Below are 17,357 nucleotides of genomic sequence, written 5' to 3'. Positions count from 1 at the left end.
TTTGAAGTTTTTTTGTTGAAGAATTGCAACTTTTAGGTCTGTAATCGAGTAACCAAAGAGATTGAAGTGTTCTCCTACTGGTTTTTGAATGTTATAATTCTTGACGTCTGATTTGTGTCCATTTATGATTTTACATAGAGACTGTCCAGTTTATTCCAGTTTAAATACTCTGCTTTGACATGTTATAACAGGGAGTTCACCAGCATATCTATTCTGGTATGATTATACTGCTATAATTCTTTTGGTCAAATTTTTCATATAGATAAGAGCTAAGCCAGGGGTTGTTGAGGGGAAAACCTTTCTGGCTCCATGGTACTTTTTATCCACTACTCCAAACCTAAACGAGTCCTACTGTGCAGGTTCTGAGGAAATTAGCCTAATTGATTTAGGAGGAGGAGGAGGCCAGGGGCAGGACAGTTGAGACTGGGAGAATATCACTATCTGTTGCTGTCATAAATATAAAGGGAAGGGTAAACACCTTTAAAATCCCTCCTGGCCAGAGGAAAAACCCTTTCACCTGTGAAGGGTTGAGAAGCTAGGATAACCTCACTGGCACCTGACCAAAATGACCAATGAGGAGACAAGATACTTTCAAAGCTGGACGGGGGGAGAAACAAAGGTTCTCTTGGTCTGTGTGTTGCTTTTGCCAGGACCAGAGCAGGAATGCAGGTCAGATCTCCTGTAAAAGGCTAATAAGCAATCTAGTTAGATATGTGTTAGATTCTGTTTTGTTTAAATGGCTGATAAAATAAGTTGTGCTGAATGGAATGTATATTCCTGTTTTTGTGTCTTTTTGTAACTTAAGGTTTTGCCTAGAGGGATTCTCTATGTTTTGAATCTGATGACCCTGTAAGGTATTTACCATCCTGATTTTACAGAGGTGATTCTTTCACTTTTTCTTCAATTAAAATTCTTCTTTTAAGAACCTGATTGCTTTTTCATTGTTCTTAAGATCCAAGGGTTTGGGTCTGTGTTCACCTATGCAAATTGGTGAGGATTTTTATCAAGCCTTCCCCAGGAAAGGTGGTGAAGGGTTTGGGAGGATTTTGGGGGGAAAGACGTTTGGGGGGGAAAGCGGGCTCTTTCCCTGTTATATATTTGTTAGACGCTTGGTGGTGGCAGCAATAAAGTCCAAGGGCAAAAGGTAAAATAGTTTGTACCTTGGGGAAGTTTTAACCTAAGCTGGTAAAAATAAGCTTAGGGGGTTTCTCATGCAGGTCCCCACATCTGTACCCTAGAGTTCAGAATGGGGAAGGAACCTTGAGAGTTGCACTTTCCCAATCCCTCCTTAAATGGGGAATCCCTGCATTATATGATGCAGATTATCTTCACAGTGGACCCTCCCAAAAATGCTGTTCAAGAGCCGTGGAAGGTAAGAAGGTATTGCAGCATGTCACTTTCTGCCCAGAAGGCCTTATTTCAGGAGATCTGTAAATGTAGAGGCAAATGTAGGCTACCATTTTCCTAGCATGGTACACCACCCACTAACAAGATAATTCAGCGAAAACTCATATAATTGGCAGTCAAGATGTTTCTTGTCCCATATGCAGGTTTTTCCAATTGGGGGACAATCTGGCCCACTATGCTTACCCGTATATAACATTTCCCATCTTCAGTGTACCACACAAATATTAATTAATCCACCCAGCCTCCTCAGTGATGTCCTAAAGGTAAGTACTTGTGACACCTTAGACACCTTGTGACAAGCTTATGCTCAAATAAATTGGTGAGTCTCTAAGGTGCCACAAGTACTCCTTTTCTTTTTGTGAATACAGACTAACACGGCTGTTACTCTGAAACCTAAAGGTAAGTATTATTATTCTCATTTTATATGTGGGAAAATTAACACAGAGACAGGTTAACTGACTCACACGAGACCACACAGTGAGTCAGAGGCATTTACAATATTAGAACTTGGAGTTTCTGGCTCCCAGTCCCATATGCAGGTTAGACCATTACTGTCTCCCTTAAAAGACTGGCTTTTGTTCATTTAAAAATTAGACCCTTACAACTACGTTAATATAGGGCCAAATCCTGAAGGCCTTACCTCTTACTCAATCCTTATTCAGGCACAACTGCCTTTGAAGATGGATGTTTTGCCCAAGTAAGGACTGATCTAACCATGAACGAGGATTTCAGCGTTTCCTCAACAGTTTTTCTTTTTCTTATAAATTGATCTTTTTCATTCATAAGCATAGAATTTTGCTTCTAATTCACAGTCTTCCTGGCAGAAAGCAAGCTTTTAGGTTTTGTACACAATAACCACTGAATTTGAAAACAAAATCTAACATTGCTTACCTGTTGTTTCTTGGTGATCTCATTAGACATTATTTTAGCAGAATCCAAGACCATGATAGCACTCTCATCTTCCAAAATGTTCCCTTCGGAAGACTGTAATGTTTCTAAAATTTTCTTCTCAATTTCCTTTAGTTGTTTTTTATTGGCCGCAGACTGAAGGATGAGAGCATTCCTCTCTTCTTCTAATTCTGGTCTAAAAACCAAAACATACACCCAAAGTTTACCTTTTATGCTAGTATTGTTACATATTCAGATACCTGCATGTAGTTAATCCACATTTGAAAAATCAATATTTATATAAAGTAGATCACATTGTTCATGTTATATGATCATGTAATATTAGTGTCACAGAAACCTTACCTCTTGATTTTGGTAGGTTTGTGTCAGGATCTTAGCATTCCATTAATGCAGTTTTTACCACTGAGCTACACAGTTATACTGGAACTACATTAGTGCCAATCCTCTCTATTTTAGCAAGACACTAAGGCCAACACTTTCAAACCTGGGTGCCTAAAGTTAAGCTCTTGGGGGTCAAATTCTATGCTTACACCCAGAGCTTTCCCACTAACATCAATAGGGTTGCACAGGATTTCAGTCACCACAGAATTTGGCCCCTAAAGCCTTGACTCAATTCAGAGCTCAGCTCCTGAAAATCAGGCCACTTATTTAGATGCCTACATATGGACTTAGGTGCAAAACTTTAGGTTAATTTTATGTTTGAAAATGTTTGCCTAAAATTTTATATCCAGACTTCTGAAAATGTCAGTTAATCCGAATTTTTAATTACTATACATGTAATTCTTGTTTTTGAGTAAATATTATACAGCTTATGTACTGCATGAGTTTGTGATGTGGAACTTACATTAAATGTATTAAGATTTTTTTAGCAAGTGAATCTAGTATATTTGAGTGGACAGTTCTGTGTTCATTTGAATGATCAGAAACCCAGGAAATCCAATCTAATCTGTCTCTATTTTGAGTTTAGACAAGAACTAGGAACAGTTTCAGAGCCACCATGTCCTTTCTTCATTGAAAAGTAAAAATGCAGCCTAATAATCCAATATCCACATTTGCATGTGCAAAATCAATGGGCTGGATTGCCAGGAAGCCGTATCAGAAAACAAATAATCATGAAAAGAAAAGGAGTACTTGTGGCACCTTAGAGACTAACCAATTTATTTGAGCATAAGCTTTCGTGAGCTACAGCTCACTTCATCGGATGCTGAGCTGTAGCTCACGAAAGCTTATGCTCAAATAAATTGGTTAGTCTCTAAGGTGCCACAAGTACTCCTTTTCTTTTTGCGAATACAGACTAACATGGCTGTTACTCTGAAATAATCATGGTTGCTCTGTGATAATGTTAAATAACAAAACACTTTTCCAATATCTCAGATGACTCACATACTATCATGATGGACCCCCTAGAAATATCTTAAATAAGCCAGTATTGTTTATAGTTGTTATGAAAAAACATTTAGAATCACTAACAATTGCCCCATTTTATTACGAATATTTCTCTTAATTGCTTCCAAAGTCTCCTGTTTAGAATATTTCATTTGCCTATTTGCAATAAACAAACACATACCTCTCTTTTGCAACAACAATACCTAGTAGCTGGTCTTCAAGTCCCTCTGGTGTTATCATAAAGTTGAGTAAAGAAACTTTTGTAGCCAGTTCAGGCATATAATGTGGATTTCTTAGTTTTGTTGTAATAAAAAATTTGAAATCACTGGAATACTCAATAATTGTCTCACCAAGCCTGATGCAATCCATGCCCCCTAAAGTTCAGAAGACAAACATTTGTGCATGTGACTCTGTTCTTTGTTAATAAACGTGTATTGGTTTTCACCAAGACAGATTACAGTGCTGTGTTGTTATAAAGGAACTGATCCTGACTCATAACCCTCCCATGCATGTACACTTTCTCCTTGAGGACAGCTTACTTGGTAATTACTGTGAGTATCCAGTGACAGGGGCTGGATGATACAGGGGAAAGTTCTTCAAAGGGGGGTTGGGGTTTGGGGTCACCTATTGTTAACCTGAAAATCAAAATAGGACTGGCAGCGTCCTGAGGAGAATATGAGTAGCTGAAAGGCTGGCAGTGTACAAGGGCTGACACACAGATTCCACAAGACAAACTCCCTCACACTAGGGGCAGGGTGGTAACAAAGTGACCCACAATCCGGGGCGTCCCAAGAAAACATCACAATGTAAGTTACATATTTGCTTACCTCAATTATTTATGCAAAAAATATTACTTTTGTGATCAAGTAAAAGCAAAAGGCTTGTTAAGAGCAAATCAAGTAACCTCAAATAGTAAGAGCTGGAAATAAGGTGAGTCCTGGCCCCATATAAGTCAATGTTAAAACTACCACTCACTTTAGTGGAGCCAGGATTTCATCCATAGTAGGTAAAAATAATTGAGTGCGTCACACAGTTATGCCCTTCCTTTACTGTGTACATATAAAATTGGAAAAGGTACAGGTTTTATGTGGTTGTTTTCAAATTTCATATTCTTGTTTCACAGTAGCTCAAACCAATTCATGTATTAAAACAAGATAACAAGATCCGTACATAGCATATCAAGCAAGCATATAATCTTATTTGACCTTAACCCAAACTCTCCTATGCTTTTTGCTACCACCTGTCATGATTTGTATAATTTTAGACTAAAATTTCCCTGGAAGATCTTTTATTTGTCTGTAAAATGTCACACACACCTGTGGCCCTGTACAAATATTTACAAAATAAATGTGCCACCAGCATCTGTTGCAACAAGCACATATGGGGCAGGTTGTTCGTGGCTCAACCTTTAGAGACTCAGGAGATTGCTACAGCCCTATTCCCCTCTAGTTATTCCCAGTCTGATCAGCTCTCTCTAAAAGAGCAGAATATCTTCAGGGATAGACCATCCATTTCCTATCTTCCACTCAAGTAGAGTGGGGATCTTTAAAGGGTGGCCACACATCCCAGACATCTTCCTCTTATCCATGGGAAGGCTGCTCACAGTCTGACTCCTACACCTCCAAATATTAGAGGATCCTTAAAGGAAGTGTCTTATAGAGTTCCATGCATGAATTTCCTCCATATGAAGGCTCTGCATTCTTATCTCCAACAGCAGGTATCTTAGGAGAGAAACCAATTCACAGCCACCTGCTCTCTGTAGTAGCAGACTATGTTGAGCCCTGCTGTTGCCTATTCATAGAATCATAGAACCATAGAATATCAGGGTTGGAAGGGACCTCAGGAGGTCATCTAGTCCAACCCCCTGCTCAAAGCAGGACCAATCCCCAAATAAATCATCCCAGCCAGGGCTTTGACAAGCCTGATCTTATTTTGAATACAGTTCCAATAATTAATGCCCACAGCACACTGTGCAGTTCCAAAACCCTAGCGTGTATGAGATTTGAGATTTCCCAGGTCCCGTATAATTAGAACTGGTCAAAAAATCAGACCTTTTCTACCATGACAAACTTTGACATGAAACAATTTTTTTCATTTAGTTTTGAATGAATGTTTTGTTTCAATTTTCTTTTTGAAAACTAAACATGAAAATTCAGTGTTCAGGTCCCTCTACCGACTCTTTTTCTCTCACTTCTTTACTTTTCGCCCATTTTATCACTTGGAAAAGAAAGGATACATTTTTTGAAAAAGGAAATTCCCACCTTAAACCTGGACCTTTTCTTCATCATCATATGACTTTGAGAAGATAATACTTGCATGAAAAATGTGCAACTTTTGCAAAATACCATGATAACTCTTCTTAACTTAGAATGTAATGCAATAAATAATACATCCTATTAAGTTAAAACATATTTTATAAATAAGATATCTAGACTTACACAGTATAATACTTCAGAAAAAATATATTCAGCGTCAATGGGAGTTTTAATGGGAGTCTTTGCAGGATCAAACCTACTATATTTAAATATATCACCGCTGCATAGTGAAGTTTTCAAGTAAGAAATCTATAATGTGACATTTGTGAACTTTATTAAAAAGTAAAAATCAGCTTAAGAAGGCTACCTTCCTCTGAACATAAGCAGCAAAAGTAAAGAAAGAAGAAAAATATTAGCTGATATAACAGTTCATTAGATGAGCATTAATGTTGCATACTTCTGGGCTTATAACTAATTTTCTTGTACCTTGTTTAAAGGTTTGTCTAAGCAGCAGGGGTTCCAGTGATGGGTCTAGTTCTTCCCCAACATTTTCTAGCAGAAGTGGAGTCCCAAACTGAATGCAGTTCTCCAAAGTTCTCATGTAGTCTGTATCTGTGAACTTGATAACACTCAATTGGTTTTCTTTCTCTGAGTTCTTTATCCATTTATTGGCTTGACCCTGGGGATCAATCATTAATGGCCTAGAATGTACAATACAAAGAACTTGCTCAGTACACATGACTTTTTGTAAATTTGAAATTATTTCTGCTGTGGACTAGCTGGAAAAAAGTGACACGATACTTTGTGGCTGTATTATTTTAAGAGATAAACGTCCACTGGCTGAATATTACAGTCACAATTTGATCAGAAATATCAGAATTCTTTTAAAAGCCATGAAGATGATGTTTATGATTTTTTTCAAAAGACACAGATCAGTATTCAGAACCTTGACGACAGCTTCGTTGTATTTCTCCTTTCGAATTCTGATTTTTTAGAATTTTTTATTATATGTGAGTTTTGCAATAATTTTTGCTTTTTACAATAACTACCAGCAATTTGAGACTAATAGGGCTGATACCTCGAATGGCGTAAGTGGGTGTAATTCCTTTCAATGGAGCTGTACTCACTTGCATTAACTGAAGATATGGGTCTATTTTTTTTTTTTTTTTTGCAAGGAAGCAAAAGTTTTTAGCACAAAAGTTGTCAGACAGGTTTAGTGTATCCCATGGTAGGCTGTTCGAGTTTCAATGGAGGATCACTGAAGGGATAAAAATAGTGTCTTTCTTCCTGTAGCCAACATTCAGGTTCCAGAACAGAATTAATAATGAATGTTATTATTGAAATTTGTAATGTTCTTCTTACTGATTGAAATTCACTCCTGTGCAGAGGGCCATCCCAATGCTTCCACAGCATTTAAGAGGGATTTAAGTCCTCAAAATAAGGCTTCGATTGATCGGACTTTGATAACAAAGCTGGCCCTCTGTGCTGGCCCTCTGCACAGAAGTCAATTTCATCTAATACACTAGTCTCTAAAACATGACAAAGAGCAAAGCTGAAGTTGACTGTGGTAGCAAAAGGACCTTGAAATGTGTGTATAACCTGACTCACAGTTTTTCTATATTGTGGTTTATATATTTAATGGCTCACACAAGAAAAATATTTATTAAAACTTATCAAAAATGTCCTTCTGCCTTCTATGTTTCTACAACTGCAAAAAAGAATAAATTACCAGACTTATACCGATCTGTGTTCTAAGTCAATAGTTTTCCAATGTGAAGTCATTGTACACAATAGAGACATTGGAAAACAGTGGATAATCCGGAAGTAAGTTTAATCACAATATAAAATTCAACAACTGAATTTAAAGATGAAAAAAATATCTGTAATATTCTGGAAGGAAAAAACTTTCAACCACTGGAAACACTGGGTCTCATCCTGTGCGGAACAAAGCCTCCTCAAGTTCCATTGAAGGAGGGGAAGGGTATGCAGCACCTTTCTGTTTCTAAAAAAGAAAAGGAGTACTTGTGGCACCTTAGTGAGTAACCAATTTATTAGAGCATAAGCTTTCGTGAGCTACAGCTCACTTCCTCAGATGCATCTGAGGAAGTGAGCTGTAGCTCACGAAAGCTTATGCTCTAATAAATTGGTTAGTCTCTAAGGTGCCACAAGTACTCCTTTTCTTTTTGCGAATACAGACTAACACGGCTGTTACTCTGAAACCTTTCTGTTTCTAGTATACAGACTAAATTTGATTTAGTCTGAAATCTCAGTTTGTTTTAGCAAATTATTAGCTTCTTTGTTACCTACCAGCGCCTGGAGTTATCAACAATCACACCATTGTCGACCGAAAAGTTGTCTGTTGGTAATCCAGCAATATTCCAGGCTCTGATTTTTATTGGGTCACCAAGGGTCTTACTCAAAGAGAAGTTCTCAGAACAAGGAATATTTTTGTCCTGCAAGAAAAAATAAATCTTTATTCTTTATTTCTTTAAATTTTGTTAAAATACTGCTTCAGTTAAAAGTATTAATTTATTCACAACTTGCTTTAAAAATTAGCTTTTGTTCAAGGAGAGAAAATCATGGGGGGAAAATTCACGTTTACAGAAAATGGAAAGATTTTCCCAATTTTGTGGTGACTTTCCTCAATTTTGGCTGAGATTTTGTGGGATTTTTCTAGAGTTGTTTTTTTTTTTGCCCCCAGTTCTGAAGGTATTCTTTTTTACCCTTTTGCAATATGTTGTGTGATGATAACTTACACACTGCGGTGTAGTGGGAAAAACAGAACCATCTGGAAATCTTTAAATTGCAAGAAAATTTTCCCAACTTTTGTTTATTTATTCTGTGTTTACACTTCCAATTAATACAACGCACTTTTCCAATGCCGGTCAGTCACATATTACTTCATCGCTACTTACTTATCTAAATCAAGTCTATGGTGCAACTGTCTCTTTAAAAAAAGCAAAAGCAGGTACTGTGCAGCAATAATTTCTTCAGTAAAGCCCCAGATATACAAATATATGTGCTAGCACAGACCTCTGCACCCATGAGGAACACCACTGGCTTCAGTGGAACAATGGGATTCTGTACAGGTACATAGGTCAAAATTAGTGCATCTATTTGCAGGATTGGGACCTAGCAGCAGCTAGGGCTAGCAACATCCAACAACAAAATGGAAGTTGAAAGGCCCTGATCTTGCAAAGGGAACATTCTGGTCCTGTGTTAGCCCTATTGGTCCCTTTGCAGCCTAAGCCTTTATCTTCCACCTTGTCCTCCACCATACTTCAGGTTCCAGTACTGCAAACAGATGCCCCATGGAGTCCGACTGAAATCAGTGGGATGCTGTATGAGAGTAAGGGTCCATCTGAGCAAATCCCTTTGCAGAATCAGGGCCTTACATTGTGACTTGATATTTCGTTCTGCAAGTATGCAAGCCCTTTTCATGCAACCACTTTTAAAATGTTTTAAAGGGAAGAAGCACAGTTTAACAATGCTTAACATGTTTGCACCCACACTACAAACTTAAAAAATGTTTCATATTTATCCATCCAAAACTTAGGTTTGGAAACACAGTAAAGGAGCACCATCTCAAACACGGTAGTGTTTAAAATGGTTTATTTAAATGGTTTACTTGAAAGGCTTTAGTTGGGGACAGGGCTAGTATCAGGATAGCTAAATTTGAAAAAATTCTTTTGGTTTTTGCTTGGGTTGGACAGACTAGTTAGCACTGTGCCATCCATCTTTAATGTAGCTGCACTTTAGTTTGTAAAGTGGTTGCTTTATTTATTTAAGGCCAGTTTCTGAAGTCCTCTCAATCATTACTTAGTCCTTACTCACATTAAACTCTCACTGAAGTCAATGGGTCAACATCAGATCATTTCTGGTACACTAGTGTAAACCTTGAGTAAATCCACTGAATTCAGTGAATTACTCCAGATTTACAAAAGTGTAAATCAGCAAAATTTAAACCACTCACTTTAATATGATTTTTTACTAAGTAGACACCAAGTGAAAAATCAAAAATTTCAGGATTTGGCCCACAGATTGTAAAGCACTTTGGGATCTACTGGGATGAAAGATATTATTTAAATCTAAGATAAACTTTCTAACCTTGCACAACTTGCTCCAGTCTTTAGTACACTCTTGTCGAAAGGCACTAGTGAAAGCACCCAAATAAGCTATCACTCCAGCTGATATCAGAACATCTCCTGTCAAATTATCATATGTATTTTGAAGATCATTTGCAGCATTACACCATCTATGGATAAGCAAAGATACCATATAAAATTCCTCTATATTGGTAGCATTAACAGAGTACATCATCAACACAAGAAGTGTTTTCCCTTTATGTTAAAGGTGAATTGCAAATAAATAATTTAAACATTGTGTTTGTACCCTTGGATGTTGCTTTGAAGACTGCCTCAAATGTTTTGGTGAGTATTTTTTAGTCACAATATTGGGTCCTTTGACGATCTTTTAAGGACCTGATTGCCCCAGTCCCCAAATGAGGATACAGGGATGCAAAAGTTTAAGGCTCAGAGAACTAAAGCTCAGGTTTTGTCTCTGCTTTTGGATGCATGTTCAAATGAGCATTTGTATTTACATCTGACCTTGATTTTTCTCCACCCAGTCCTCCAATCAGCTTCTCTGCTCTTTCTAGTTTCTTAGCACATAGATCCACCTGGAATTCTAGACGAGCCTTTTCTTCAGTTTTCTCAACAAAGGTTTGTTGCAATTTTGCCAAATGATTCTCCACTGCTGCAAGTTCAGCTCTCTTCTGATTCAGTAATGCCATAGTTTCTGCTAAGGACTGCTGGGCCTCTGCTAGACGGGCTTTTTTGGGAGCAACCACCTGTTCAATTACAATTAATGCAGGGATGCTAAATCCATATAGTTTACTGATATATAAAGTTCTGTATGTAACACTTTGGATCAATATTCCAAGGTAAGGAGGAGCATATTTTATTATATTAATATTTGTGAAAACGAATAGGGAGGTGGGTCCTAATATACTAAATGCACTATGTTTTTTGAGAATGAAGCTTAGGAAGCATAGCCAACTAACAATGTATATTCATTCTAAATTACTTGAATAAAAAATTAAAATTAAACTGGCTCAGAATCTTGTTGTATTAAATTAATAAATTAAGTTGCATTACCGAGGCAGAAAACATACTGTATTGATGCTTGCCATAAATTTGTGTCCAGCGTTGGACACCTTATATTGTTATTATAGCAGCAATGCTAGTACCATTGATAAAGAAAATTACCGAAGTGAGATAAACAAGGATTAAAGCAGACATAATTTTTTCTCTAAGTTAAAACTTAAAACAAAAAAGACCAATACAAAAATCCTCAAAATAATATCGTTCCAAAGTACTATTCATTGGCTAAAAATAATTACTTGATTTATGATTTGATTTTCAATACCCATTTACAGATGGCAATTTAGGTTATATTGTTTGAAGGAAGAAAAAAAAACATACAAATATTTTTCATGGTTTTCTAGAAGAATGAACATATTTCTGTTCTATTTAATGGTGTGTGTAGCCTATGGCAGAGATTCCTCAGCTATTTAATTCTTTGGATTTCTCTGTAAGAGAAAGTCTCCTGCATGGACTCACTCTCTCCATTCAACAACCCCACACCCTCTTTTTTCCTTGCTTGATTCTCAAAATATTTAATTATGTAGACCACCCACTCCCCATGGACCTCCTGGATCACAATTTTGGATATCCTTTTTTATTGTATAAGCAGAAAATAAAAGTATGATTATAGTTTTTGACAGACTTTATAGTACTTTATTTTAATCTGTATGCTGCTTCAGTAAAAACATCTCTTATCTTCATCAAATCTGACAGCTATTTTCATCTTCACAGTAGTCCCAGTCCTCTGTTAAATTTGAAAATATAGGTCCTAAATTTATTTTCCAGTGAAGTACCTTTTATTTCAGTTTAACTGCAATCATAATAAGTAGCTTAGTCTTGCAGTCCTCATGTGTGTGTAGCTTCCAATAAAGCCAACGGGAGTTTTCAGGACTGGACTCAACACGTACCTTAGCAACTCTGTCATACACTTCCATAGCCATAATCCATTTACACAAACCCTCAGCTGCGGAGGATGCTTTAGCCACCTTAGGTGGATCAAACTCAGGATTAGTCAGATATTCAGAACGAATCTTCTGCATGACAGTCACCTACATGATAAAAACATTACAGCCATAGGAAAACTTTATTTTTCTAAGGCCCAGTTTTGCCACCCTTACCATGCTGAACAGTACCTTAACTCCACAAGTTGATCAACTGACATCACTAAGGAATTACTCAATATGGGTAACTGTGACAGAGTCCAGCCCTAATTTGTTTCTCTGATTTTCTCACTGTCTGCATTCTTACCAAGCTTCCCTCCTCGTTAGATTGCCATCCTTTGTGTCTTTCTTCAAGTCTTATTTTAAGTTGCCCCTCCTTCTGAAACAAATGCATTCCCTTTCTTCTTTTATATTCTTCCTTCGAATTTACTTATTTCAGCAAAGCTTTTTAATGATGATCCCCAAAGTTATCTCTACTGAATGAAGACTGGATCTTCAACCAGAGTATGTGAATGAATTACATTGCCTGTGCCTACTTCTGGGCCCAATCTTGTGAGATACTAAGCACTCAGCAACTTGTAAGGATCAGGCCCTTAGACAATAAGTTCCCTGCAAGCAGAGGTCATGTCTTTATATTGCGCCCTTGTACATTTCGAGGCATATAATCATACCATGTTATCCACACTGTCAGATTTAATCTATATTTCAGATAAACAGTTTTTTTAAATGAAATAAAAAAACCCACTGATATATTTAGTCCTTTCAAAATTAAATAAAATGTATTATGCCAGACCTGACTTCGTCATAGCTTCTCTGGTAAACATACAGGGACTGATTTAGTAAAGCTGGTACAAGGAGATGTTACTTACATATTTTGAGCTGGGTAAATCTAGGTACAGAACTTGTCACTCAGGCAGCTAGCACGCAGTGGTACAGACATCCCCTACAGGGTACTTACTGGGGGATAACTGTAAATCCTGCTGGAATGCCATAGGAGGCACCACCGGTAGGAACCACTGAGAGGAGGAGTTGAATCACTGTATTTCCAGTCTGCCCTGGCCGTGCACCCTTCTTGGACAGTGTCATTCACTTCTCAGATGGCACATGCTCCTAAAAGCCCCCAGAATAACTGAGCTTGCAAGCTGCTGTGTGCTGACACAATTCCCTCTTCCCCATATAGTTTATTTCCATGAAAGCCCAGGGTGAATTTACCCCTTGGTGTAATATCTTCCATACATGTTTTTGGAGCAGATTTCATTACTCAAAAGACATTAATCAAACACTTACTGGAATGTTATCCTTGTCATACTCTCTAAGATCCTTTAAGAAATTCATGTCACCCAGAACTTTCTTGCTAGGCCCCCAGTAATCCAAGACCTACAATGGAAATTAGGGAAGAACTTTTAAAACTTTTAAACCAAAATGAATTCATAAATATCCTCTAATTAACAGACAGGCATGCATGGAAAAGAGGCGACTAAGGGAGGATATGATAGAGGTCTATAAAATCATGAGTGGTATAGAAAAAGTAAATAAGGAAGTGTTATTTTTACTCCTTCTCATAATACAAGAACAAGGGGCCACCAAATGAAATTAATAGGTAGCAGGTTTAAAACAAACACAAGGAAGTATTTTTTCATACAACGCACTGTCAACCTCTGGAACTCCTTGCCAGAGGATGTTGTGAAGTCCAATACTGTAACGAGGTTCAAAACGGAGCTAGCTAGATTCATGGAGGATAGGTCCATCAATGGCTATTAGCCAGGATGGGCAGGAATGGTGTCCCTAGCCTCTGTTTGCCAGAAGCTGGGATTGGGTGATAGGGCATGGATCACTTGATGATAACCTGTCTGTTCATTCCTTTTGGGGCACCTGCCATTGGCCACTGTCAGAGGACAGGATACTGGGCTTGATGGACCTCTGGTCTGGCCAGTATGGCCGTTCTTATGTTTTTATGTTCATGCTTATTACAGAAGGTTGGTAAAAGTCAGATTGCAGCATGTTTAAGGATTTAGCCCAGACTGTTTATATTTTGAAGCTTTAATATACTACTAATCCAAAGCATTTGCCACTAAGGTCGATTTTATAGAAGTCGATCTATAGTAAGCGATTTTATACAGTAGGTCATGCATGTTCCCACTAAGGGCATTAGGTCGGCGGAGTGCATCCTCAATACTGTGGCTAGCATCGACTCACGGAGTGGTGCACTGTGGGTAGCTATCCCACAGTCCCTGCTGCCCACTGGAATTCTGGTTTAAACTCCCAATGCCTGATGGGGCAAAAATATTGTTGCAGGTGGTTTTGGGTACATGTCGTCAGTCTCCCCTCCCTCCCTCCCTCCTTGAAATCAATGGCAAACAATCATTTTGCACCTCTTTTCCTGGGTTATCCATGCAGACGCCATAGCATGGCAAGCATGGAGCCCGCTCAGCTGCACACTGCTTTTGTGAGCCTTGTAAACACCTCACGCATTATCCTGCAGTATGTGCAGAGCCTAGCTAAGAATGAGGAAGATTGTGAGCAGGATATGGACACAGACGTTCCTGAAAGCACGGGATGTGGCAACTGGGATATCATGGCAGCACCGGAGCATGTTGATACAGTAGAACACCGATTCTGGGCCCAGCAAACAAGCACAGACTGGTGGGACCGCATAGCGTTGCAGGTATGGGATGATTCCCAGTGGCTGCGAAACTTTCGTATGCATAAGGCCACTTTCATGGAACTGTATGAGTTGCTTTCCCCTACCCTGACAGTTGAGAAGCGAGTGGTGATAGCTCTGTGGAAGCTTGCAACGCCTGACTGCTACCTGTCAATTGGGAGTCAATTCAGAGTGGGCAAATCTACTGTGGGGGCTGCTGTGATCCAAGTAGCCAGGGCAATCAATACCCTTCTGCTAAAAAGGGTAGTGACTCTGGGAAATGTGTAGGTCATAGTGGATGTCTTTGCTGTAATGGGGTTCCCTAACTGTGGTGGGGCGATAGACGGAATGCATATCCCTATCTTGGCACCGGACCACCTTGCCAAAGAGTACATAAACCGCAAGGGGTACTTCTCAATGGTGTTGCATGCACTGGTGGATCACAAGGGCCGTTTCACTGACATCAACATGGGATGGTCGGGAAAGGTGCATGACTCTCACATATTTCGGAACTTTGGGCTGTTCGGAAAGCTGCAAGAAGGGACTTTTTTCCTAGACCAGAAAATTACCACTGGGGATGTTGAAATGCCAATAGTTATCCTTGGGGACCCAGCCTACCCCTTGCTCCCATGGCTCATGAAGCCGTACACAGGCAGCCTGGACAGTAGTAAGGAGCAGTTCAACTATAGGCTGAGCAAGTGCAGAATGGTGGTAGAATGTACCTTTGGACATTTAAAAGCTCACTGGTGCTGTTGCTGACTAGGTTAGACCTCAGCACAACCAACATTCCTATTGTAATTGCTGCTTGCTGTGTGCTCCATAATATCTGGGAGAGTAAGGGGGAGACGTTTATAGCAGGGTGGGAGGTTGAGGCAAATCGCCTGGTGTCCAATTTTGAACAGCCAGACACCAAGGCAAATAGAAGAGCACACTGAGGTGTGCTGCGAATCAGAGAGTCTTTGAAAAACAGTTTCATGACTGACCAGGGTATGGTATGACAATTGTGTGTGTTTGTCCTTGATGCAAAGCCTCCTCCTTTGTTGAATGTACTTCCCTGTAAGCCAATCCCCTTCCCTCCCTTCAACCACAGCTGGCACAGGAAATGAAGTCCCTATTGTTCCGAATCCATTCATTCTTTATTTATTAAAAAAAACTTGAGATCACTGACAACGCTGACTAGTAAAAGGTAGCCTGGGTATACAAAGGGTTTGATAACAGGGTGAGGTTGGGGAGGAGGGAAGGACAAGGCCACATTGCTTATTGTAGCCAAACTACAAATCAAAGAGGTTTGAATGACAGCCTTCTGTTGCTTGGGCCATCCCCTGGAGTTGAGTGGCAGGGTGCGCGAAGCCTCCCCACCCCCGTGTTCTTGGGCATCTGTGTGAGGAGGATATGGAACTTGCCGAGGAGGGCAGGCGGTTACACAATGGATGCAGCGGGGGTCTGTACGCCAATTGCCTTTCCTGCAGCTCCACCAGATGCCTCATCATGTCTGTTTGCTCCCCCATTAGCCTCAGTATCTCCTCCTGGGTGTTCCGATCACGCTCACTGTATGCTTTCCTGGCCTCTGCCACCAAATGCCTCCATGCATTCAGCTGTGCCCTATAAGTGCGGGAGGACTGCATGAGATCTGAAAACATGTCATCGCGAGTGTGTTTTTTTCGCCTTCTAATCTGCAATAACCTCAGGGACAGAGTTGATGCGGGGAGCATAGAAGCATTTGCAGCTGCAGGGGGGAAAAAAAAGAAGAGTAGACTTTTAAGAAGATACATTTCTGAGAACAAAAGGGAGATTCTTTCACAGTGAATCAAGCAATTCACTGCAGACAGCACATGTGTTTTAGGTAAAAGGTCGCATTTTGTCTTTTACATTGAGCGCCTGCCAGTATGGTGACACATCACACACAGATGGGAAACAGAATTTGGTTTCCAGGCAGCCATGGTAAACCAAAGGGTACGTTAGGTTGGCTTCTTCCACGTTCATAACATGTGGGAATGGTTTCAAACTGCAGCGCCCTCCTTTCCCAGAGCAACCAGTGCCAGTTGGGTTTGCGGTTTAAAAGGAAGGGCTGCAAGTGCCGTTTAAAAGGAGGGGCTGCTGTTTTGGGGTGGATGTGCAGCACACCCCTCTCCCTGCCCCCACATGGCTATTCTCTGGGATGATCCCTTTTAGCCAAGCCCAAACAGCCCAGCATGCCTGGGGTCTAATGTGTGGGGGATCACCAAATAGAGGGGATTACTGTTGCCTTACAAAACTTCCCTCTTTCAACCAGGTGACCATGAATAATATCACCATCCTGAGGCTGACGCAGAAAGATAAAGACTGAATGCTGCATGAATGCGACCAAAACCCAGGACCATTCGCTGCCATGCTTTGTGCTGCAATGATTCCAGATCACTTGCTACTGGCTTGGTGTGGTAAAGTGTCCTACTGTGGAGGATAAAATAAGGCAGCCCTCCTCAGAAACCTTCTGCAAAGGCTTTCAGAGTACCTCCAGAAGAGCTTAATGGAGATGTCCCTGGAGGATTCTCGCTCCATCCCCAGACACATTAACAGATTTTTCCAATAGCTGTACTGGCCGCGAATGCATTCCAATTGTTCAGGGCAAATCAAACATTAAACACAATTGCTTTTAACCCCTATAGTTTTGTTACAAATGTGCACTCACCAGAGG

The 17,357-nt window shown here is 39.6% G+C and overlaps 1 protein-coding gene across 1 annotated transcript in view; it reads right to left on the bottom strand.

Annotated features, from left to right (window-relative positions):
- The window catches only part of DNAH12 (dynein axonemal heavy chain 12), a 172,930-nt gene that overhangs the window by 36,422 nt on the left and 119,151 nt on the right, over nt 1–17,357 (bottom strand). The window contains exons 51-58 of the mRNA XM_084633689.1: nt 13,330–13,419; nt 12,010–12,150; nt 10,565–10,806; nt 10,065–10,212; nt 8,265–8,410; nt 6,444–6,658; nt 3,884–4,076; nt 2,299–2,491 (exon numbers count right to left, since the gene is read on the bottom strand). Coding sequence (XP_084489815.1) covers nt 2,299–2,491; nt 3,884–4,076; nt 6,444–6,658; nt 8,265–8,410; nt 10,065–10,212; nt 10,565–10,806; nt 12,010–12,150; nt 13,330–13,419 — 1,368 coding nt within the window. The remainder of the gene's footprint in view (nt 1–2,298; nt 2,492–3,883; nt 4,077–6,443; nt 6,659–8,264; nt 8,411–10,064; nt 10,213–10,564; nt 10,807–12,009; nt 12,151–13,329; nt 13,420–17,357) is intronic.

The sequence above is a fragment of the Lepidochelys olivacea genome, assembly GCF_965140295.1.
Source record: "Lepidochelys olivacea isolate rLepOli2 genome assembly, chromosome: 7".
Classification (NCBI taxonomy): Eukaryota; Metazoa; Chordata; order Testudines; family Cheloniidae; genus Lepidochelys; species Lepidochelys olivacea.
Note: the sequence above shows the minus strand (reverse complement) of the source record. Positions and strands in the feature narration are given on the sequence as shown.